General features: G+C 40.1%; 1 protein-coding gene across 5 annotated transcripts in view; it reads right to left on the minus strand.

Moving 5' to 3' along the window:
• Positions 1 to 24,073, minus strand: part of B3GNTL1 (UDP-GlcNAc:betaGal beta-1,3-N-acetylglucosaminyltransferase like 1) — a 129,389-nt gene that overhangs the window by 46,555 nt on the left and 58,761 nt on the right. For all 5 annotated transcript variants that reach the window (XM_036767152.1, XM_036767151.1, XM_036767153.1 and 2 more), the window contains 2 exons: positions 21,677 to 21,801; positions 15,559 to 15,694 (listed from right to left, as the gene is read on the minus strand). In XM_036767152.1, coding sequence (XP_036623047.1) covers positions 15,559 to 15,694; positions 21,677 to 21,801 — 261 coding nt within the window. The remainder of the gene's footprint in view (positions 1 to 15,558; positions 15,695 to 21,676; positions 21,802 to 24,073) is intronic.

The following is a 24,073-nucleotide window of genomic DNA, read 5'->3' on the forward strand; positions in this document are numbered from 1 at the left end:
TATTTTCTAGTTGCACGCAAAAACTTTTTTTTTGTTTTTGAACATCTGTTTTTAAACCTTTGAGTTCCAAATTCTCTCCCCTCTTCCCTTCCCACCCACCCTCCCTAAGAAGTCAAGCAATTCAACATAGGCCACATGCGTATCATTAGGTATCACCCTTCCACAATACTCATGTTGTGAAAGACTAACTATATTTTGCTCCTTCCTAACCTATCCCCCCTTTATCCAATTTTCTCCCTTGACCCTGTCCCTTTTTGAAAGTGTTGTTTTTGATTACCTCCTCCCCCTGTCTGCCCTCCCTTCTATCATCCCCCCTTTTTATCTTCTTCCTCCTTCTTTCCTGTGGGGTAAGATACCCAATTAAGTGTGTATGGTATTCCCTCCTCAGGTCAAATCTGATGAGAGCAAGATTCGCTCATTCCCCCTCACATGCCTTCTCTTCTCCTCCTACAGAACTGCTTTTTCTTGCCACTTTTATGCAAGATAATTTACCCCATTATATCTCTCCCTTTCTCCCTCTCTCAATATATTCCTTTCTCATCCCTTAATTTGATTTTATTTCTTCAACTCACCCTGTGCCCTGTCTCTCTTTCTCTCTCTCTCTCTGTATATATATACACACACATACATATATACTTACATACACACATATACATATATATATATATGTACACATATATACATATGCAATATTCCCTTCAGCTACCCTAATACTGAGGTCTCATGAATCAAACACATCATCTTTCCATGTAGGAATGTAAACAAAACAGTTCAACTTTAGTAAGTCCCTTATGATTTCTTTTTCTTGTTCTTTTACTTGATTACCTTTTCATGCTTCTCTTAATTCTTGTGTTTGAAAGTCAAATTTTCTATTCAGCTCTGGTCTTTTCACTGAGAAAGCTTGAAAGTCCTCTATTTTATTGAAAATCCATATTTTGCCTTGGAGCATGATACTCAGTTTTGCTGGGTAGGTGATTCTTGGTTTTAATCCTAGCTCCATTGACCTCCGGAATATCGTATTCCAAGCCCTTCGGTCCCTTAATGTGGAAGCTGCTAGATCTTGGGTTATTCTGATTGGGTTTCCACAATACTCAAATTGTTTCTTTCTGGCTGCTTGAAGTATTTTCTCCTTGACCTCGGAGCTCTGGAATTTGGCAACAATATTCCTAGGAGATTTCTTTTGGGGATCTATTTGAGGAGGCGATTGGTGGATTCTTTCAATTTCTATTTTGCCCTGTGACTCCAGAATATCAGGGCAGTTCTCCTTGATAATTTCTTGAAAGATGATATCTAGGCTCATTTTTTGATCACGGCTTTCAGGTAGTCCAATAATTTTTAAATTGTCTCTCCTGGATCTATTTTCCAGGTCAGTGGTTTTTCCAATGAGATATTTCACATTGTCTTCCACTTTTTCATTCCTTTGGTTCTCTTTTATAATATCTTGATTTCTCATAAAGTCACACTTGCTCCAGTCTAATTTTTAAAGTAGTATTTTCTTCAGTGGTCTTTTGGACCTCCTTTTCCATTTGGCTAATTCTGCCTTTCAAGGCATTCTTCTCCTCATTGGCTTTTTGGAGCTCTTTTGCCATTTGAGTTAGTCTATTTTTAAGGTGTTGTTTTCTTCAGTATATTTTTCAGTATTTTTTTTGGTCTCCTTTAGCAAGTCATTGACTTGTTTTTCATGGTTTTCTCGCATCCTTCTCATTTCTCTTCCCAATTTTTCCTCTACTTCTCTAACTTCCTTTTCCAAATCCTTTTTGTGCTCTTCCATGGCCTGAGACCAGTTCATGTTTTTCTTGGTGGCTATTGTTGTAGGCTCTTTGACTTTGTTGACTTCTTCTGGCTGTATGTTTTGGTCTTCTTTGCCACCAAAGAAAGATTCCAAAGTCTGAGACTGAATCTGGGTGCGTTTTCGCTGCCTGGCCATGTTCCCAGCCAACTTACTTGACCCTTCAGTTTTTCAGCAGGGTATAACTGTTTGGGGGCATGAGCCAGCTGTGCCACATGAGCACTTCCTCCTTCCCCAAGAACCTCCAACCCAGACTGGACTCAGATCTTCAGCAGGCTCTGCACTCCTGCTCTGATCTGCCACTTAATTCCTCCCACCAGGTGGGCCTGGGGCCTGAAGCAACTGCAGCTGTAGTTCTGTAGCTGCCCCACCTCCGCTGCCCCAGGGGCAGTGGCTGAACTGCAAACTCTATCCCCCTGTCCCCAGCAGCTTTTCCCACTAACCTTATCTGTTGTCTTTGGTGTTTGTGGGTTGAGAAGTCTGGTAACTGCTGCAGCTCACTGATTCAGGGCACTAGGGCCTGCTCCTCCCAGCTCCTGGTCTGGTTGGTCCGCACTGCCCACACTGGGCTCTGCTCCGCTCCCAGCTCCGTGCAGGATAGACCTTACCCAGAGACCATCCAGGCTGTCCTGGGCTAGAACCCTGCTTCCCTCCGCTATTTCGTGGATTCTGCAGTTCTTCTCTGTTGTCTTTAGTGTTTGTGGGTTGAGAAGTCTGGCAACTGCCACAGCTCACTGATTCAGGGCTCTAGGGCCCGCTCTGCACGGCTCCCGGTCTGCATTGGTCCGCACGGCCCATGCTGGGCTCTGCTCCACTCCCAGCTCCCAGCTCCATGCGTGAAAGACTTCACCCAGCAACCATCCAGACTGCCCTGGACTGGAGCCCTGCTTCCCCCTGCTATTTTGTGGGTTCTGCAGTTCTAGAATTGGTTCAGAGCCATGTTTTATAGTTTTTTGGAGTGACTTGGCAGGGAGCTCACGCTAGTCCCTGCTTTCCAGCCCCCATCTTGGCTCCACCCCGAGCCCTGCATTCTTGATATAAATCCCACCTAGTAACAGTGTATGATCATTGTGATATATTCTTGTAACTTCCTTGTTAGTATTTTATTTAAAATTCTTGCATCACTGTTCACTTGGGAAACTGACCTATAGTTTCCTTTCTCTGTTGTTTTGCTCTCCCTGGTTTAGGTATCAAAACCACATTTGTGTCATAAAAGGAATTTGGTAGGCCTCTTTTACTTATTTTTTTCAAATAGTGTATTGGGGTATATGGGAAATTCAGGGAGGACTAACACCTCTGGTGTGAGGGCTTGAGGAGCACTTTTTAGGGCTGCTTATCCATCTTTGCTGTCTACCTGATTATCCCATTTAATTAAGTCTATTTTTGCTTTTGTTTTGTCTGAGATCACAACTGTTATCCCTGCCTTTTTCTTTTTTTTTGCTTCGGCTTAAGCATAATGGATTCTGCTCCAGCCCCTTATTTTAACAGTCTGTCTTTCTGTTTCAAGTGTGTTTCTCATAAACATAACGTTGGATTCTGGTTTGTAATCCATTCTGCTATCCTATTCCATTTTATGAGTTCATTCTATTCATATTCATAATTATGATTACTGTACATTTCACTCCATCCTATTTTCTTGCATTTATTCTTCTCTGTCCTGTTCCTTTTCAACAATCTATTTTATTTCTCTTAGTCTGTCCTTCCTCTTAACCCCACCTCCCTTTTCTCTCATCCCCTTCCTCTCCTACTTCCCTACTGGGTAAGACAGATTTTAATACCCAACTGAGTATGTGTATACATGTGTGTGTAAACATAAGATATATGTATATATGTACACACATGTAGGTATATGCACCGATATGTACATACATGTGTGTTGTACAAATGTATGCGTGTGTATATGCATATATGTGTATCCTATCTAAACCATTCAGATGAAAAAGATTCAAGATTTGCCCACTTCCACTCCACTATCATTTTCCTCTCCACTGTAAAAGCTTTTCTTTGCATGCCTCTTTTATGTGAGATAATTTCCCCCATTCTTCCTCTCCTTTCCCCTTCTCTTAGCGCTTCCCTTTTTAATTACCCATTCTTTTTTTTAGAACATTCCAACAAAATCAACTGATATCCATATCCTCTATTTATGTAGACTCCTTCTAAGTGCTCTAATAATGATAAAGTTCTAAAGAGTTATATGTATCATCTTCCCATAAAGGAATATAAAAAGTTTAACCTTATTAAGTCCTTTATGATTTCTCTTTCATGTTTACCTTTTCATGATTCTCTTGAGTCTTGGGTTTGAATGTCAACTTTTCAATTCAGCTCTGGTCATTTTATCAGCAATGCTTGAAAGTCTTCTATTTCATGAAATGTCTACTTTTGCCCCGAAAGGTTATACTCAGTTTTGCTAAATAAGTTATTCTTGGTTGTAACCCTACCTCCTTTCCCTTTCAGAATATCATATTCCAAGTCTCCTGCTCCTTTAATATGGTAGCTTCTAGATATCGTGTGACCTTGACTGTAGCTCCACAATATTTGAATGATATCTTTCTAGCTACTTGCTGTATTTTCTCCTTGACCAGGAACATCGGAATTTTGCTATAATATTCTTGGGAGTTTTCATTTTAAGAGTTCTTTCAGAAGGTGATCAGTGCCTTCTTTCAATTTCTAATTTACCCTCCAGTTCTTAGATATTGGGGCAGTTTTCCTTTATAATTTCTTGAAATATGATGTCTTAGGCTATTTCTTTAATTATGGTTTTCAGGTAGTCCAATAATTATTAATTATCTATTCAATCTATTTGCTAGGTTAGTTGTTTTTCCAAGGGGACATTTCATATTTTATTCTATTTTTTTTTCTGATTCACTTGACTGTTTTAATATTTCTTGATATCTCATGGAGCTCCATTTTCCAAATTCTAATTCTTAAGGAATTATTTTCTTCAGTGAGCTTCTGTATGTACCTCTTTTTCCATTTGGGCAATTCTGCTCTTTAAAGAATTTTTTCTTTAGTGAGATTTGTGCCTTTTTGCCATTTGGCCAATTCTGTTTTTTAAAGTACTTTCTTCAGTATTTTTTTGGTGCCTCTTTCACGAAGTTGTTAATTCTCTTTTCATGATTTTCTCAGATTGCTCATTTTTTTCCAAAAATTTTTCCTCTATTACTCTTATTTGACTTTCCAAATCATTTTATTTTTGCCCTTTCTTTAGCTCTTCCAGGAATTCTTGTTGTGCTTATGTCCAATTTGCATTTTGCTTTAAGATTCTTTGCCTGTAGCTATTTTTACATTGTTGTCTTTTTTTGAGTTTGTGTCCTGGCACCACAGTAGCTTTTTTATGGTTAGATTCTTTTTCTGTTGTTGTCTGCCCATTTTTCCAGCCTATTTCTTGATTTTAAACTTTCTGTTAAGAAGTAGGCTCTGCTTGCCTTGAAGGGGGCTGGGAGACTGTCTCAAGTGTCAGGCTTTTATATGCTGCTTGTTTTCATAGCTATTTCTGGGGGTTTGTAAGTTTTTGGTGTTTCTGGTGTGATCCAGGGAGAAGTGTGGTCTCCTGATCTGTGCTCTGGTCTTTATCCTGGATTCCCCTGCTCCTTTGCAGCCATAAGCAATAGTGGTCCCTTCTGGGACTGCGACCATGGACTCTGCTCCACTGCAACTGCAAGCCCTCTTCCCTTTCTTGGAACTGTGAATTGGAATTGTATATAGGCAAAGGAGTTGCCAACAGTGTCCTGTGAGTACCCAGTACTGGTAGCGGGCCCCCGTACTCTCTTACTGACCAGTTGTCCAATTCTCTTGTCGTCTCTAGACTGAAAACTCTCAATGCTGCTGCTGTTGCAGGCACCTCCAAGGCCCACAGTTAGTGCTGCTTCTGCATACACTCCAGGTTAGTTCCCACCCTAGTGTCACAGACCTCTTATTTTGTCCTGGGCTGGAAAAATACATCCCCCTGGGCTTTTATTGGCTATGCCACTCTAGAATTTGATTTGATACTGTATTTTAAAGTTATTTGGAGGGAACTCTTGGGAAAGCTCAGCTGAGTTGGTACGTCTATTCTGCCATCTTGGCTCCACCCCTAAGTGATGAGTCTTAAACTATCATCGATCTCTTTGTTTTTGAAAGTAGACTTTATTTTTTCTATTTTTTAATCTTTCTGATTTTGTACTGCAGCCTCTGACACTTGCAATTCCACTTGTCCTTAAAACTCTCACTCTGTTCTCTTTAGGGTTTCACAGCACGGCTACCTCCTAGTTCTTCTCTTGTGTGACTGCTCCTCTAAGTCTCCTTTGCTGAATCTTCATCCAAGTCATGCTCACTAAATGAGAATGTGCCCCAAGGCTCTGTCCTAGGCCCCTTTTCTTCTCCCTTTATACCATTTTGTTTAGTGATCTCATCAGCTCCTATGGATTCAATTATCAGTCTCATGCAGATGATTCACAAATCTTTCTATCCAGCTTAACTTCTGTCCCCACTTCCAATCCTGCATCTTCAACTCTCTCTTGGTCATCAGTTGGATGCCTACCTTAAACTCCACACCAAAAGTAAATTCATTATCTTTACTCTCAAAACCTCTTCCTACCTTCCCTATTACTGTCAAGGGCCACACCATTTTCCCAAACAGGGCGGTTTTTGCTTTTATTTCTATACTTAAGGCTTAGCACATGTATTAGGAGGGCAGAGTTTATAATCTCAAAGAGGATCATAAACATGTCTGAGAGGTTCGGAACCGCCGGATATAAGAAACTCTCAAAGTAGAAGGCAGAAGAATCAAAACATATATTTAGGCTCCACAGTAACCAACCCATGAACCAGCAACCCCATTTTGATATATTGATCAAAAGCTTCCAGGCCCAATAAGTACGCCTTGAAAGAGTAACCAGGAGGCTACAGAGAAGCATGATTGCGTAAAGCAAAATCATGCTTCCCCCTCTATGGTAAAAAGATTACCCACTGGCCTGAAGTCCTTGTTCAGCTTCCTCCCGTAGGTCAGCTCTGCCACTGGCAGCTCCTGCTTCAGCTGTGGCTGTGACTGTGGCTATAGCAGCCTCTGGCTCCAACGGGAGCTGCTTTTAACCATCCGGCTTCTGCGGGGGTGTAAGGTACGCCAGGGAAAGCACAGGTTCTTTCAATCTGCTTAAGCAAGGTGAAGGGGTTGACCAGGAAAGCACAGGTTCTTTCCATCAGCTTAAGCAAGGTGAAGGGGTTGACCGGGAAAGCACAGGTTCTTTCCATCATCTTAAGCAAGGGAAGCAAGGTGAAGGGGCCGACAAGCTTACTTCAGTCCAACATACAAACAGTATTCAGTTCAAGGGAAAAAGCCAAACTAGTCAAGGGCACTTGTTGACTAAGTGCTAAGGAGCCCATTTTTGGTTGCCAACATACTACACCCCTTGTTATAGGATACATAATCTAATCAGCCATGTATCCTAGAACATACATTGTGATCCAATTACAAAGGAAACTAAAACATATCATTCATTATAAAGCAAAACATATCATTTGGTGACATTCCTAAATATTGGTTTAGGATTCAAATGTGATCCACCCCTAGGTCCCAGCAAGATAATCTCTTCAATCAATCATCCCCAAAATAATTATTAATAATTCAAATGTCCACCCCTAGATCCTTGTATCCATTACATAGGATCAATAATATCATAATAATAAAACAACATAGCAAGGATAACACAAAATAAGTAAACATAGAACACTATCATCATTCCCACCCCCCTTGAATGATTGGGGCTCAAAATCTTGGGGTAAGGGGTGAAGGTCTCATTTTCCATAGCTTCTTCATGCTGAAATTGGATGTAGAGATGGCCCTGCCCCAAAAAGTCCCATTCCAGAGGTCAGTTCTTTAACAAGCTGGCAGGAATTCCAAGAATGCTATGGGCCTAGGCAGTCACCAGAAAGTGCAGGGTGCTTAAGCCTAAAGGAAACAGAACTAGCAACAACGTTAGCCAAAACAAAGGACAAAAAGAGTAGACAAGTATGGACTATTATCCTTCAAATAAAATCCTCTCAAGTTTGGTTGAGATTTCAGTTATGCAAAGATCCAACATCAGAGCCAAACTCAGGTGGGAAATGTTTCTTTTCAAAAGGAACATAATGAGGAAGCCAAGAGGATCCCACTCTAGATAGAGACTAAGATTGTCCTCTCAGCCTTTCCCCAGATGTACAAGGAAACACAATGGGAAAATTAAACTAAGAGGATCCCATCCTAGATAGAGACTAGGATTGTCCTCCCAGCCTTTCCCCAAATGCACAAGTTTTCATCCGTTAATCACACAAGGTCACCTTTCCTCTGAGTGGCTTATGGCATTTACCAGCATCAGCCATACCTGTGGAGTCTGTGAATCTATTATTATAACCTATTCACGGTAAAATATATGGTTCAGGGGTACGATTTGGTAATTATTTTCCCCTGAATAGACAACTGTTACAGTGTTGTCCTTCCCATGGGCTATAACTTCTGCAGCCTTTGGAATATCATCTGGCTTCTGTTTTACCCATACCTTAGCTCCTGACTTTATTCTATCAATGGAGCAAGACCCTTTTGCCCCTCTAGTAGTTATTTTGGGAGGAGGGTCAGTTTTCACAAAGGGTATTTTTTCACAGGGGATAATAATCACTTGAACTATCCTATCATTTCTACAAAATTGTACAGGTTTTTTACCCATATTCTGGAGTGTCACAACAATTTCTTTTTGATAATTAGAATCTATCACTCCAGCCAATACATGTATTCCTTGAGCTGCTAATCCTGGTTTAGGTAATATCCGTCCAAAATGATTCTTGGGGATTCTCATACATACTCCAGTAGGCGTTTTTCTTATCTCTTTCCTATTCAACCTAAAATTCTCTATACAATGTAAATCATATCCTGCTGAACCAGGTGTTCCTGGACTTGGTAGTGGGACATCTTCCCTCACAGTCCAAAATTCAATGTTTTGGATCTCACATGTTTGCTGTTCTCTGATCTGCAGATTTGGGGTCATCATTCTGGCTAGAGGTGTACTCCCCCCTAAGGGCCTATTATTCAAATTACGTAAGGCAATAGACAAATTATCCTTCCAATGTCGATATGAATTATTAGAGCTTAATTTTCTCAGCTGTTCTTTCAACAATCCATTCATTCTTTCAATTAGCCCAGATGCTTGTGGGTAATATGGAATATGATATATCCATTCTATATTATTCAACACACAATATCTTTTCACTTCTTTGCCCTTGAAATGTGACCCATTGTCACTTTGAATCTGCATTGGGGTTCCATAATATAAACTTACAATATCTAGAGTTTTACAGGTGTTTTTCTGAGTTGCGTCTTTATAAGGACAAGCCACTAGTACACCTGAATAGGTGTCAACACATGTACATACATACTTACATCCTTTATCCTGGGGTAGTGGGCCAATATAATCTATCTGCCAAATTTGGGCTGGAACTTTTCCCCTTGCTATTTCTCCAGTAACTATCCTAGGAAGAGTTCGTTCTTTTTCTAATTGGCATATACAACACTCCTCTGTTATTTGTTTTAACAACGCAATGAGAAATACTGATACCTCGATCCTGTGCCCATCGATGGGTGGCCTGGACCCCTAAATGGCCAGCAGTCTGGTGGACCCATCTTGCTAAGGCTGGGTCATCAGTTGGAGTCGGAGTAGGGACAATACATTCAGTAGCAATCTTTGCTAGTCGATCCGCATGTGCATTGTACTCACGTTCTGGTGTGGTCAGGGTTGCATGAGCATCAACATGAAAAACTGACAGATCTGTAACCAAAGACATGTCCCATATATTTTCCCATAACTCTTTACCCCAAACTTGTTTGCCATGAATCTCCCAATTCTGATTCCTCCATATAGGCATCCACGTAGCTAATCCATTAGCTACCGCCCACGAGTCAGTAAATATATGACACTGTCCTCCTTTCTCTGCTCTGATGGCCTGATGCACTGCCATCAGTTCAGCATATTGGCTACTTCCACCTATCCCAGAACTTTCCAGAGTTCGCCTTGTACAGGGGTTATAGGCTACTGCTTTCCAATGTCTCTTCTGTCCTAAATATTTTGCTGTCCCATCAGTAAACCAAGCATGTTTCTTCTGTTCTTCATTTAGTCTGTCATATCCATTATTCCATTTCACTAAGGATGGTACCATCTGTTGCTTAGATTCAAGGGGCTTTTCATTGCTCTCAGTATCAATGTTCGCCACAGATTCATGTAGAGCAGAAACTCCATTTTTGCCTGCTCTGGACCTATTCTGAATATACCACTTCCATTTGATTATGCTTGCCTCTTGTGCATGTCCAATTCTGTGAGAAGCTGGGGTACTCATTACCCAAGTCATAATTGGAATTCCAGGCCTTAATACCACTTCATGACCCAGAGTTAGTTGCTCAGTTTCTACTAAAGCCCAATATGCAGCTAACAGCTGCTTCTCAAAAGGTGTATATTGCACTCCAGATGAGGGCAGTTTCCTTGACCAAAAGCCTAAAGGTACACTTTGGCTTTGTTGTTTTTGCCACAGACTCCAATTTGCATAGTCATCTTGTACAGTCACTTGTAACTCCACTGGCCCATTTTGCATAGGCCATAAGTCTAGAGCTAATTGGATAGCAGCCTTTGCTTCCTCAAAAGCTCTACTTTGTTCAAGTCCCCAATCAAATTCATATTTCTTTTTGGTGACTTTATACAAGGGTTTTAAAATCTGTCCCAAATGTGGGATGTGGTGTCTCCAATAACCAAATAGCCCTATGAACTTTTGGGCCTCTTTCTTATTGGTAGGGGTGGGAAAATCCTGGATTTTTTGTCGAGCTTGTGGGAGAATTTCTCGCAGTCCTCTATTCCACTGTATCCCCAAGAATTTTACAGTTTGAGCTGGCCCTTGAACCTTTGCGGGGTTGATTTCCCATCCTTTGCTTTTCATATGGTCAATTAATAATACTAAACTCTCCTCCACCTCCTTTATATTCTTTCCCTGTATCATGATGTCATCTATGTAATGTGTAAGCTGTACACCAGGTAACTTTAATTCATCCAAATGTTCAGCTACAATCCTGTGGCAAATAGTTGGGCTATGAATATATCCTTGCGGCAGGCGTGTAAATGTATACTGTCGGCCTTGCCAAGTAAAAGCAAACTGATTCCATTGCTTGGGGTCTATTGGGATCGTAAAGAAGGCATTGGCCAAATCAATAACTGCATACCAAGTCCCTTCATGTTTTTGTATTCTCTCTATTAAAGTAACCGTGTCTGGAACAGCAGCATACAAGGGAGGAGTCACTTTGTTCAGCTGTCTATAATCTACTGTCATCCTCCATGTCCCATCTGACTTTCGGACTGGCCAGACAGGGTTGTTCCATTGAGTAGTTGTAGGGACTAACGCTCCTGCCTCAACACATTCTCTTATAGTGTTGGCAATTTCATCTTGCCCACCTGGCACACGATATTGCCTCAAAGTAATTATTTTAGAAGGTTCGGGCAAAGTGATTGGATCCATCTAAGACTGCATTAATGCCCATTTTCCTCACAGCAAATTGGTATTTCCCTTCGGGTAAATTTAAGGTCATACCCTTCAATATGTCTATTCCAATGATGTATTCGGGAATAGGCACAATAACCACATTATATTCTTTCTTGGGCAACTGTCTAATTTTCATCATTAATTTAACTTGCCTGGCTGATATTTCAGTCCCTCCTAGTCCTGTAATGGTAATAGGAGTTCCATGGCTGAACTTGTCTGGATTTCCATAAATAAGGGTGGCCTTGGCCCCAGTATCTATTAATGCCTCAGTTACCGTACTTGACCCATTTTTCCAATATATGGTCAAGTTAATGCGAGGTCTGCAATCCAGCCTGTGTATTTCCTTAATTTGGACTGGGGCTCGGCCTGTTCCCTAGTATTCCCTTTCATGTGATTCACTTGGGTTTGAAGGTTCAACATCTGTAGCATTTGCAGGAGCAGTTCTGATTTCCCTATCTCTCCTGTTATCGAGTCCTTTATCTCTATACATTCTGTATAATTCATTGGTTGGAATGCCATCTATCATTTCAAAACCTACCCCTGCTCTCAATAGAGCAGTAAACATTTCTTTCCTTGTTACTCTCCTTTGGCGCCAAATTTGCTGGTTATATTATCTTCTCTCTCGAGGAGATCTATCCCTTCCCCAGTCACCTAAGTCATGTAACTGTAAAATCTTATTTATCACTGTTGTAAGACAGCTCCCTACTTCTCCAAGTAATAAATTCAAAATTAGTTGTTTATAAGCAGGGGGAGCTGTCCTAATTATTAAATTCCTATGAGGCAGTCCCATTGGATCATTGTAATATTTGTCTGCGGTTCCTATCATAATGGCAGTCTTCATCACCTCCTCCTTTAGTCTCATGATACAATCTCTAAGTGAATACCACGGTCTGTGCTCAGTGGGCCACATAGAATCAGTAGCATATCTCTTATTGCATCCCACAGCGGCTAACGCCAACAGAGTAGTCCTGCTATCACCATCTCCTTGCTGATGATGTTCCCTAAAAGCTTGTTGAACTAGAGGATCATGGCTGATACCTATGAATCTCATACAGTCTGTCCTATCTACTGATATTCCACTGGCCCCTTGATCACTGAGTCTTACCATCCAAGATATCAATGGTTCTCCTATTCTTTGGCTGAATCTACTCAAAATATCTGTGACCTCTTGCGGTGAGAAATCTTCCTGAATTTCCCTTTTAACTGAATCTTCACCTCAGGTTTCTGTCTTCCTCCTTTGTATGGGTCGAGCCCTTGTCTGATCATTTAACCATCTCCTATTCTCTGTGTGAGGCACATCCTGAACCCCAGTAGTGTTTTGTGCCTCAGCCCCTAACATTGTCTCATTTTCCCCCCACTCACTTCCTCTGCCACCATGGCTAGGACGAAGCAGGCAGTCAGGCTCTTTCTGGGCTGGGTTGGAATGCATTCTTGGCTTATTTGGTCTCCTGTTGCTCCTAGCCACATTAATAGAAAAGTTCTCGTTTGAGTCAGTTTGGTCTCCTGCTATCTGAGATTCCCCTTCTTGCTGTGGGGTAGGAGTGCCCCCATGTCTTTCACTTAATCTCAATCTTTCATATACTAGCCGGTAGGCTGATAACACTATCCAGCTTTGCCTAGATAGTGATGCCCCTGACTGAATCCCAACTTCTTGTAAACACTTTTCTAAATCCCTAGGATCTCCTCTCCGTAGCCTTGGTTCCCAGTTTTCACAGGGTCCAGCTTTTTTAGCCAATTCTTTTGCTAGGGAGGAATAAAATGGATCCTCCCATCCTGGGATATTCATCTCTTCCTCTGAAATTGTTCTGCTTCTAAATAGAGATCTTATACCTAGCGATCCCATCCTCGTTGCCAAATGTATTAGGAGGGCAGAGTTTATAATCTCAAAGAGGATCATAAACATGTCTGAAAGGTTCGGAACCGCCGGATATAAGAAACTCTCAAAGTAGAAGGCAGAAGAATCAAAACATATATTTAAGCTCCACAGTAACCAACCCATGAACCAGCAACCCCATTTTGATATATTGATCAAAAGCTTCCAGGCCCAATAAGTACACCTTGAAAGAGTAACCAGGAGGCTACAGAGAAGCATGAGTGCGTAAAGCAAAATCATGCTTCCCCCTCTATGGTAAAAAGATTATCCACTGGCCTGAAGTCCTTGTTCAGCTTCCTCCCGTAGGTCAGCTCTGCCACTGGCAGCTCCTGCTTCAGCTGTGGCTGTGGCTGTGGCTATAGCAGCCTCTGGCTCCAACGGGAGCTGCTTTTAACCATCCGGCTTCTGCGGGGGGGGGTGGGGGGGTGGGGGGGGGGGGTGGGGGGGGTGTGTGTGTAAGGTACGCCAGGGAAAGCACAGGTTCTTTCAATCTGCTTAAGCAAGGTGAAGGGGTTGACCAGGAAAGCACAGGTTCTTTCCATCAGCTTTAGCAAGGGAAGCAAGGTGAAGGGGCCGACAAGCTTACTCCAGTCCAACATACAAACAGTATTCAGTTCAGGGGAAAAAGCCAAACTAGTCAAGGGCACTTGTTGACTAAGTGCTAAGGAGCCCATTTTTGGTTGCCAACACAGCACAGAGGGTGAAACATAGCAACATTTAATAAATGTTTGCTCATTTGAATTGATCCATTTTACAACCCTGTGTAAATGAAATACAAAAATATGGATCCACCCTGTAAGAAGTATGGCATCTGACAGCAATGAAGAGGACCAGTTAGAAATTCAAGAGGGAACAAGACCTGACAGTAGAGTTAAGCTATGGAATAGCAGGCACGGGGAGTCCAGCTGAGCAACCCACTCAGTAGCAATGCTGCAGCCAGGAGAGAAGCAGCATGAGGACACTAGGGAAAGAAGGACTTCAGTGATGGAGATTTAAGTTGCCTTGGCGACATGTTTTCTCTGTGTGTGCCTCTCTACCTGTGCCTTCTTTTTGTGTCCATTTCTTCCAGAGATATTGTATAAATCTGTGGCAAAGCGCACTGTAGATTTATGTGGATGGGAACGTTTTGTAGTTATTGCTATGCCAACCCCTTTGCTTTGATTTAATTGTGTTTATGGCTAAAAATGAAAGGTTAGTTCACTGGTGAGTGCTCATAAGCTATAGTTTTAGGAGTGCAGATGCACAGATTGCCTATGAGTCTAAGAACAGCCACCTCCCTCAGGACCCAACTTGTAAACTTGTGAGTCTTGAGTTAAACAATTAGGGGTGGGGAGTGTTGATGCTGTATCACAAACAAATTTTAAAAATTATTCAACTTTTCCTGAGCATTAAATTTGATGAATCACATGTTTACATCTCCCTGAAATTACAGAATAGAGGGAGAATATGTTAAATATATGCATTAGCTTAACATGTTTTTCTGTGAATATACAATTGAGATAATCAATTAGTAGGCCCATGGATTAGGCTATATTTGTCCTCAGCAATTTTTAAATTAAATGGAATATTTTCTGAAGGGTCATGGTTAATTGATAGTCAATAAACATTTATTAAGCACCTCCTATGTGCTTAATAAGCACCTACACATTGCTAAGTGCTGGGAACATCAATAAAAGCAAAAGGCAACCACCCTTAAGGAACTTACAACCTAATGAGGGAGGTAACATGCAAACAACTATGTACAAACAAGACATACAAGATAAATAGGAAATAATGTTCTTTCTCAGTACTGAATCTACATGGGTTTTAATTTTTGCATTGCTGCAAATATGGCTGGTGTTCTGGTCCATTTAGAGAATGTTATAGGAAAATTAACCTAAGTTGGGCCTAGATTCCTATCTTCATAAAACAGAAGTCTGAACATGTCACATAAACCCTATCCCAACCTGCAGTAAACTCCAATGGTCCCCTATTACCTCTAAAATCAAATATAAAATCCTCTATTTGCCATTAAAGCCCTTGTACTTCAAAATAAGAGCAAAAGAAGGCAAGGTTTCAGAAGGTAACTTTCTTCAGATGGCACGGAGACCCTTGTTTGTCTCTCATTATGTTCCATTTTGCATTAAAATAAAGAATAACTATAATCCCCATGGTTCCAGGGAGTATCTTATTTATATTTGTGTCTTACCAATGCAGAATGTAATTTGTCCCCATTGCTAGAAAGATAGGTAGTTGCTGAACTAAGTTGAACCAATTACAGAAAAAGTAGAAAATACATATTTATATAGGTGAAACACACACACATACACACACAATATAGCTGTTCCAACAAAATGATAAAGAATATAAGGACATTTTCTTGCTATCTTACCTTTTTTTGATTTACTGGGGATAAGCTTCTATAGAGTTTTCTTCCCTGTTTGCCAGCATTCCAGATAGTAAATGTTGTCCAGTGCTGAAGAACCCTTTCTTCTAGGAACTGGACTCGGTGTTGCCAGATGGTACTTCTATAATATGAAAAAAAGAGATGAAACTGACTCTTGTTTCTCCCAATGCCCAAATCCATGGTAAAGAAATTTAATATTATGTTAATTTATTGGTAAATTTCAAAAAAAAAAAAAAAAAAAATCTGACTCTAAAGCTTCATTGTAGTGCAGAAATGAGCCTGGATTCTTAAAAACTGTGCCAGCAGATCACTGCTTTCTAAGGATAAACCTATCCAAGCATGTAAAAGCCCATCAACGAGAGGCTGGTCCCTTGGAAATGAATTCTTCAGTGGTAACAAACCGTAAAAAAGAAAGAAATACAAAATGGGTCCTATGAAATCCCCTTCTGTTAATGCAATGATGGTGGCAGAGTGGTGTCTAAGTGGAAAAGGAGGTTATGAATAGTAAGAATCACAGTTTTTAGATCATCTATAACACTAACTTGGTAACTGATACTCTTAAAGTGAAATCTATGTACCATGATCAACAAATGTACAAAGTCCTGGAAGAACTGAATCTCAATAGTCATCATATCCTCCCTATTAATGAAACTAGAAGAAATAAAGAAATAGCATCTTAACTGTTAAGACAGCTCAGAGGTATTCCTTAGAGAGGCAGAGAGAGAGACAGACAGACAGACAGAGACAGAGAGAAGTTGGTTTTATCATATTCCCAAAGTCAACAAGAAAATTAATTTTTTGGGATATTCGTTTATTTTATATTACAGACCAAATGAGGTAACATAGGCAAAATGTTTTGCAAAACTTAAAGCACCACATAAATTCCAAATAAAACTATCACTATTGATGGGAAATGTATGGAAAAAGGTCAATTTTTCTACTTCTTTGCAATTTATTTTGACACATAAGCTACAATTCCATGAAGAACTCCATGAGACGGCTCAAATTAAATCAATATACACTTTGATATTTAGTGGATTCAATGCAATTATGGCCATTGATAAAGATGCAGATGCAACAGCAAGGCAATAAACACAACATCATGCCAATGTAGTTCTGTATCGCAAAGTATGAAAGACTCTCCATATAGAAAGTAGAAGTAAAACATTTATTCAGACACCAGATAACCAGATCGCATAACCAGGCAATATGCTCCCACAAACAGTGTGCCCACTTTATCATAACAGCAAGGAACTTAAAACATAATATCAGAGCATGGAGCCTCACCATCCCAAAACCTCTTCGACCCCCTGCTGGGGTCTTCCCACAAAACTCACAGTACAGCTATCACAGGTTGACTTTCTTTACCTCAGCTCTATCATAAATGGCCATTAACAGCCATAACGGCTCTCTCTCAGCATTTCCTGTGACCTAACTTCCATTTCCTCTCAGTAAGCTCCTCCCACCACATGTGACTTAGGCTTCCTGTGACGTAAGCAGGTCACATGGCCTATTAATGGGCGGGAAAGATCTTCCAATCTAAATTGCTATTACAGCAGAATATATGCAAAATGTGGACTGAGAATAAGGAACTGAGAAAGGCCAAGACTTATAGACTACATAGAAGACTCACAAACCCTTGTCATGCAAATTTTCTTCAAGAAAAGAATTGATAGGGGCAGCTAGGTGGTACAGTGAGTAGAGCATTGGCCCTGGAGTCAGGAGGACCTGAGTTCAAATCTGGCCTCAGACACTTGACACACTTACTAGCTGTGTGACCTTAGACAAGTCACTTAATGGCAGTTGCTCTGCCTTCTCCCCTCCAAAAAAAAAAAAGAAAAGAATTGATGGGTATTAAACATGAAAAATACTGAATGACAATAATCGATGAAATTTATTATATTTTAACTGAAAGGCAAAGGCTGTAACTGACATGAGAGTTCATCCCTAAAACAGCAACCTGTGTACAGACAAATCATTCACTACTTATAACAAAGAGTTAGTATAAAGAAGAATGAAAAGACATGTCGTGAAATTGAAATCACTTAATCCTTACCTATTTAAACAAGCTGTTGATAATTAAAAGTGAATAATGCAGCAAAAATGTCATCAACACTAATTATAGTACTGTTATACAAAATACTGATACCTATTAATAGCCATTACAAATCAAACACAAATCAAACAAGTCTGTGTACTTTAGTCAGCAAATACAACTTGTCACAGAGAGAAACAAGTCAATGGGATTAAACTATAAACTCATATGCAAAATCTTACAAAGTAGAGAGCAGAAATCCTTAAACCCTTTCAAAATGACTGTGCTTATTTGGATCACTCATCAAGCTTTCTTTAAATTGGTGGAAGGTAAAATTAATTAAAAGAAAACTTGATGAAAGACTCAAATAAGCACAGTCATTTTGAGAGGGTTTAAGAATTATAAATGGATGGATAAAAACAATAAAAATTGAAAGGATCCATAAAGACAATTATAACAAACTTTCCACCATCAAGGGCAGTAGGCCTGCCATATTTAGTCCAGGATATGTTTAAAGAGGATTCAGAAATGACATTGAATATGATGAATGATTAAAGTATTTTAAGAAAAATGAAGGAAATCAGTCAGCTTGTTACTAGGTATTTTAAATCATTGCAAACCAATATATTATTTAACAATAATACATATATTTGTCATTATCTTTTCCTTACAAAAAACATCTGAAGCTTTCAGCATAATTCTATCATAGAAAAATAAATAATTTGTATTATTATAGTCACTTATTTAAAACAAGTAAAATGTTATAAAAATAACCTACAGTTTCAGGAATTCCTAAGGATTCCTAGAAATTCTAATTTTTCAAAACCAAATCTCAAAGATTTGGTAATCTGTGAGGAATCTGGAAACACTAGGTCAGGATCTCCAGTTAGATGTTTTATAGCTACTATTTTTAGAACCCCACTTAATAAATATCATTGTTAAAAACTAATTATGCCAATTCGCTTATTGCTAAGAGGAAGCACACTGATGTGCCACAATGAGTGAGTACCTAAAAGGTACCTACCCTGAGCCTTGAGATAGCAGTTACTCTCTGCCTACCAACCTTCAAGTATGCATACGGGTTGGAGGAATATTATTCAGGGAATGTTATGCTGTTTGGGTAGCCACTACATTTTTACAGCTCACAGTGATGTGTTAATAGCAAATAATAGCAAATAGTTCCTACTGCTTCCTTGATCCCTAAGCCTAGTCTCCTCAGAAATAAATTTGATGTAATTTCTGGTGGCAATGACCTGGTCCTGAAATGCATGTTGTCTCCCCCTTAGACTTGAATGCCAAGCCAAGGAGTTAGTTTTGTGTGCAGAAGGGAATAACTAAAAGTTTTTGAGCAGTGTAGCCACATCAGGAAGTGGTGTTTTAGAAAGAAAACTAGTAACAGTGTATTGGGGATCACAGAAGAAAAAGCTGAAGGAAAAGAAAATTAATTTGGAGATTATCATAATGAAGACAGGATTTGAACCCTGGCTCTGCTACACTTGGGCAAACTAATTTCTGTGGGATTCAGTTTCCTCATTTGTACAATGGGAGATTAGAGAATCTGAACTAGACTATTTTTCATATTTCTTCCAGTTTTAAGTATATGATCCTAAATTATGAATGCTTGACAAATAGCACTGGTAGCAAGAATGGAAAAGAAGAGTCCTGGTATCTGATTAAATATAGGGAAATTCATAGATTTTAGAATTGGAAGAAATCTCATTTTTTCAGACTTTAAAAGGCCATAAAGCTGAAGTAACTTACTCAAGATGACAGCATTCGTATAAGAATCAAGGATAGATGCTAAGTCTTCTTCCAAGCTCCTTCCACTACATCATGATTGTATCACCAATCATGGCAGCACACTTGAGGACTACTGCTGTGAATAATTTCAAGGTTCTAATTGCATAGTATAATGAACTCTATTTATTTAGCAATAAACTAAACATTGTTCAATAGACCAAAGCATAATATTCATAGCAACATCCTTAAGCAAAACATATCTCATATCACTCAGTATGTCATACGGTACACAGCATATATCATTGCATTCAGTAGCATTCCCCAAATACTTGTTTACACATCAGAGGGTCCCAGGCTAAGGTCTTGCCTAGCACGATGCATCCTTAAAGGGTAGCAGAAAATATCACACCATCCACCCCTAGGTCACAGTAAGAACAATCTCCTTAATCGTTACCAAGCATCCAAGTAAAGTCCTCTTTCATCTTGACTCAAGGTTGACTTCCAAATCCCACAGCTCTTCGTCTGTGGGCTGACCACTCCCAACTCTTGCCTGGATTCACACATAAGCAGTTCTCCATTCCTGCTGCAGGGTTGCAGCTCATGGGGATTGCTCTACTCCAAGCTCCTACTTGACAGCAGGCTCCAGGGGTTCCTGCCCACAGCTTATTTTTCTGGGAAAATGAAGTTTTAACAGGGCAGCAATACACACCACCAACACCACCATCTCAATTCGCCCCCAGAGTCCAGAGGCTCTGTGTTAACAGCTCAATTCACTTTAATAGCTCTCAAAAAGGGCTTAAGCTAAGCCTCCTTCCTGTGGAAAGGTTTCTGCCCTACAGCTCTATTTGCTTTTACAGCCCAGAAGCTCCTTCAGCAAGTCTCTGCCACCAGATGTCTCCTCTCTGCTCTCAGAAGTTTCTTCTGTGCTCTCAAAGGTCTCCTCTCAGCTCAATGCTCACAGCTCATTCTTCTTTGTCTCTTCTCTTCATTCTTCTCTTCTCAAAGCTGGCGGCTCTCTTGATGCTGGCTCTCAATGTCTGCTCTCTCGCAGTCTGGGCCCTCTTTATATATAGTTCTAGTTGGCATCGGATTGGCTAGAACTCACTACCAGTCTCTGATTGGCTAAAACTCATGCACATCTGATTGGCTAGAACTCAATGCACATACAAGTCTCTGATTGGCTAGAATTCAATCCAGCAAAAATCCCACTTTGCTTGCCGTTAAAATGATAAAAATGGTGTATGTCAATAGACTGAAGACAGCATCGGAGTAGATGGAAAGAATATCAAATTGGGAAATCATAGTATTAAAGAAGCATAGCAATTAGAGCATAAAGACCTCTTAGAGACATGGGGATTTTCATACTCCAAAAGGCCTTGAATAGAAATTAGAAAAGGTACATAATGAATACGTCGAATTACAATGAATTCACATATTTTATAAAAGAAGTATATGGTTTGAAAATGAGGGAAAAGGGACTGAAAAAACCATTTCAAATAGAGTGATTTGTGGCTATCAGGCTGTTGCAACAATTCAGCTAGCAGCTGCTATGGGGGTGAAAGACCAACACAAGCCCAACAACAAGAACTCTACCAGCACAGGTTCTTTTGATCTGCTTTACTAAGGAAAGCAATGTTAGGGGATTAACAATCTTATTTCAATGCAACATACAAATATCAGTTCAGGGGAAAAAGCCAGCACCCTGAACTTTAGAGCAAATTACAAAGATACATTATAAACAGACCAAATACAATTCATAGTTACCAAGAAACCATCAACATCTGGGTTGACGAGCCGGTAGGCTCTTAAAACGGCTGCCCAGAGTCCCACGCCAACACTCCTCCAGGAGTAAGAGCCTCAAGCAAATAGCTCTGTTCTCTCTTTTTATACAGTCTTTGGACATCATCAAACATCATCTGAGCGACCAGAACTTAGGTGCCTACTATTGGCTCTAGTCTTAGCATCTCCCCTTAGGACCCTGAGGGCTTCACGCCCACATAGGCTTAGCACCTGGTAATTAGGGGTTTGGGCCTGGGGCTTTGCACCTAGTAGTAAAAGGGTGTGGGCCTGGGGTTTAGCACCTAGTAAGACTCAATCAAAGAGACTTAATTAATTTATCATTCTAAAACAGTAAGGAAGTCCCACCTTAGTTACCAATGCACAGGCCTATACCAAGTATTTCTGGGTCTTGAATTTGGGTACCATATTTAAAGCTAAGCCAATAAAACCTAAAATTCTGGGCACATCTCCAACAGAGGTGCTAAATATATTTAGGTCCCTAAATCTGTTCCTGATTTTCACCTAATGACAAATAGCTAATTTACTTACTCTAGGACAGAGTGTGTTGCTGCATATGGATGGTATCGATAAAGGAGAAGGCACTGTTCAACCAGAAAGACTCCACCACCCTTTCGGAGATGATGATAAAAGAATAACAAGTCCTCAGGCACACCCTATAAGAGAGAGAAAAGTCACTGACAATTTTCAGTATTTCCATCTAAAGTCTAGAGTAGAGAAATTTGTACTATTTGACTGTTTCAGGTATGGATTATAAGTAATACCAAAATTCAAGGAATACATAAAAAAGCCAGTTTTTTTCCTATTTTAATCACAGATGCTTACATTTGTTTAAAAAAAGTTCCTAGTAACATTTCTTTTTCTAGTATTTCTTATGAACTAGTTATGCTATAGATAACTGTAGATTGCAACCATTCTATATCTCTTCATCCCATACATTTCTTTTCTGTATCTCTCTTTAAATCCTTCACAGATGTCAGAGTTCATGAGCAGTATGGCCTCTGGGATCCTTCTCAATTCTAAGTCTATGTAATCTAATGATACTCTCAACCAACCCAATGAAGGCTTAATAACTAGGAATTACTTATAATAGCTTTATCCTTTTAGTCATACATTAAAATAAGCTTATAACTTTGGTCTTAAACTAAAAAACATGCTCCAGGTGACTGAGTTATGATAGGACAAACCATCTGCTGCCTCTTTAACAGACCCCCAGACTTGCAGAAGACAGCCATGTCTTGCTTGTAACTGAAGGATGAAGAACAACAAGAGAAAACTTCTCCCTTAATCCACCCCTGTCTCCAAGAGACACAAGAATGCCAAACTCGTGGCAAATAGTGCATAGGGCACTCCTGCTGAGAAACACATACCACCTACTGAGCATACCTCCAACAAGGCAAGGTTCCAAACACCACCTAGGTCACAAAAACATGGCAGCTCAGAAAGTTGAGGACTGTGCTAAGTCTGAGAGTCAAATTTTAAACTGTTGGTCACCTGCTTTCATCAACAGTTTTCAGTGTTACTCTGTTTGGACTCATTCCCAAGTAGTTGGCACACTTCCACACCATCCTACACTCATTCCTCATCCCTGTGATACTGAATTCCTAGTTGCCAAAGAATAAATGCCCTACCTCAACCTCAACTGTCCATTCCCTTATTCCTATCTCCCTTCAACTCTACCCCTACAATGTTCCACACCAGAACTGCCAGCCTCTTCCAGCCCCCTAGAATGCCTGCTCCATAATTAGCAAACTTTCTCTCATCTTATACAATTTTCTCTTTCATCTTCTGGCACTCACTTGGACCTGGTTTGCTTTTGGTAACAATGCATCTCTGGTCATCCTATCCAGTACTGGTTGTATTTTCTTTTTAATATTTTTAATATTTATTTATTTATTTAATATATTTAGTTTTCAGCATTGATTTTCACAAGAGTTTGAATTACAAATTTTCTCCCCATTTCTACCCTCCCCCCCACTCCAAGATGGCATATATTCTGGTTGCCCTGTTCCCCAGTCAGCACTCCCCTCTGTCACCCCACTCCCCTCCCATCCCCTTTTCCCTTCCTTTCTTGTAGGGCAAGAGAAATTTCTATGCCCCATTGTCTGTGTATCTTATTTTCTAGTTGCATGCAAAAACATTTTTGTTTGTTTTTGAACATCTGCTTTTAAATTTTTGAGTTCCAAATTCTCTCCCCTCTTCCCTTCTCACCCACCCTCCCTAAGAAGTCAAGCAATTCAACAGAGGCCACATATGTATCATTACGTATAATCCTTCCACAATACTCATGTTGTGAAAGACTAACTATATTTTGCTCCTTCCCAACCCATCCCCCTTTATTGAATTTTCTCCCTTGACCCTGTCCCCTTTCGAAAGTGTTTGTTTTTGACGACCTCCACACCCATCAGCCCTCCCCTCCATCATCTCCCCCGTTTTTTTTTCTTCTTCTCTCTTCTTTCCTGTGGGGTAAGATTCCCAATTGGGTATGTATGGTATTCCCTCCTTAGGCCAAATCTGATGACAGCAATGTTCACTCATTCCCCCCTCATCCGCCCTCTCCCCTCCTCCCACAGAACTGCTTCCTCTTGCCACCCTTATGCGAGATAATCCACCCCATTCTATCTCTTCTTATCTCCCTCTCTCAGTATGTTCCTCTCTCATCCCTTAATTTGACTTTATTTCTTTTAGATATCTTCCCTTCATCTTCAACTCACCGTGTCCTCTCTCTCTCTCTCTCTCTCTATATATATATATACATATATATATATGTATATATATATATACACACACACATATATGTATACACACACATAGATATATACATACATACACATTCACCCATATATATACATAAACATATATGTATGCATATTCCCTTCAGCTACCCTAATATTGAGGTCTCATGAATCATACACATCATCTTTCCAT

The sequence above is a fragment of the Trichosurus vulpecula genome, chromosome 7 (genome assembly GCF_011100635.1).
Source record: "Trichosurus vulpecula isolate mTriVul1 chromosome 7, mTriVul1.pri, whole genome shotgun sequence".
Taxonomy (NCBI): Eukaryota; Metazoa; Chordata; class Mammalia; order Diprotodontia; family Phalangeridae; genus Trichosurus; species Trichosurus vulpecula.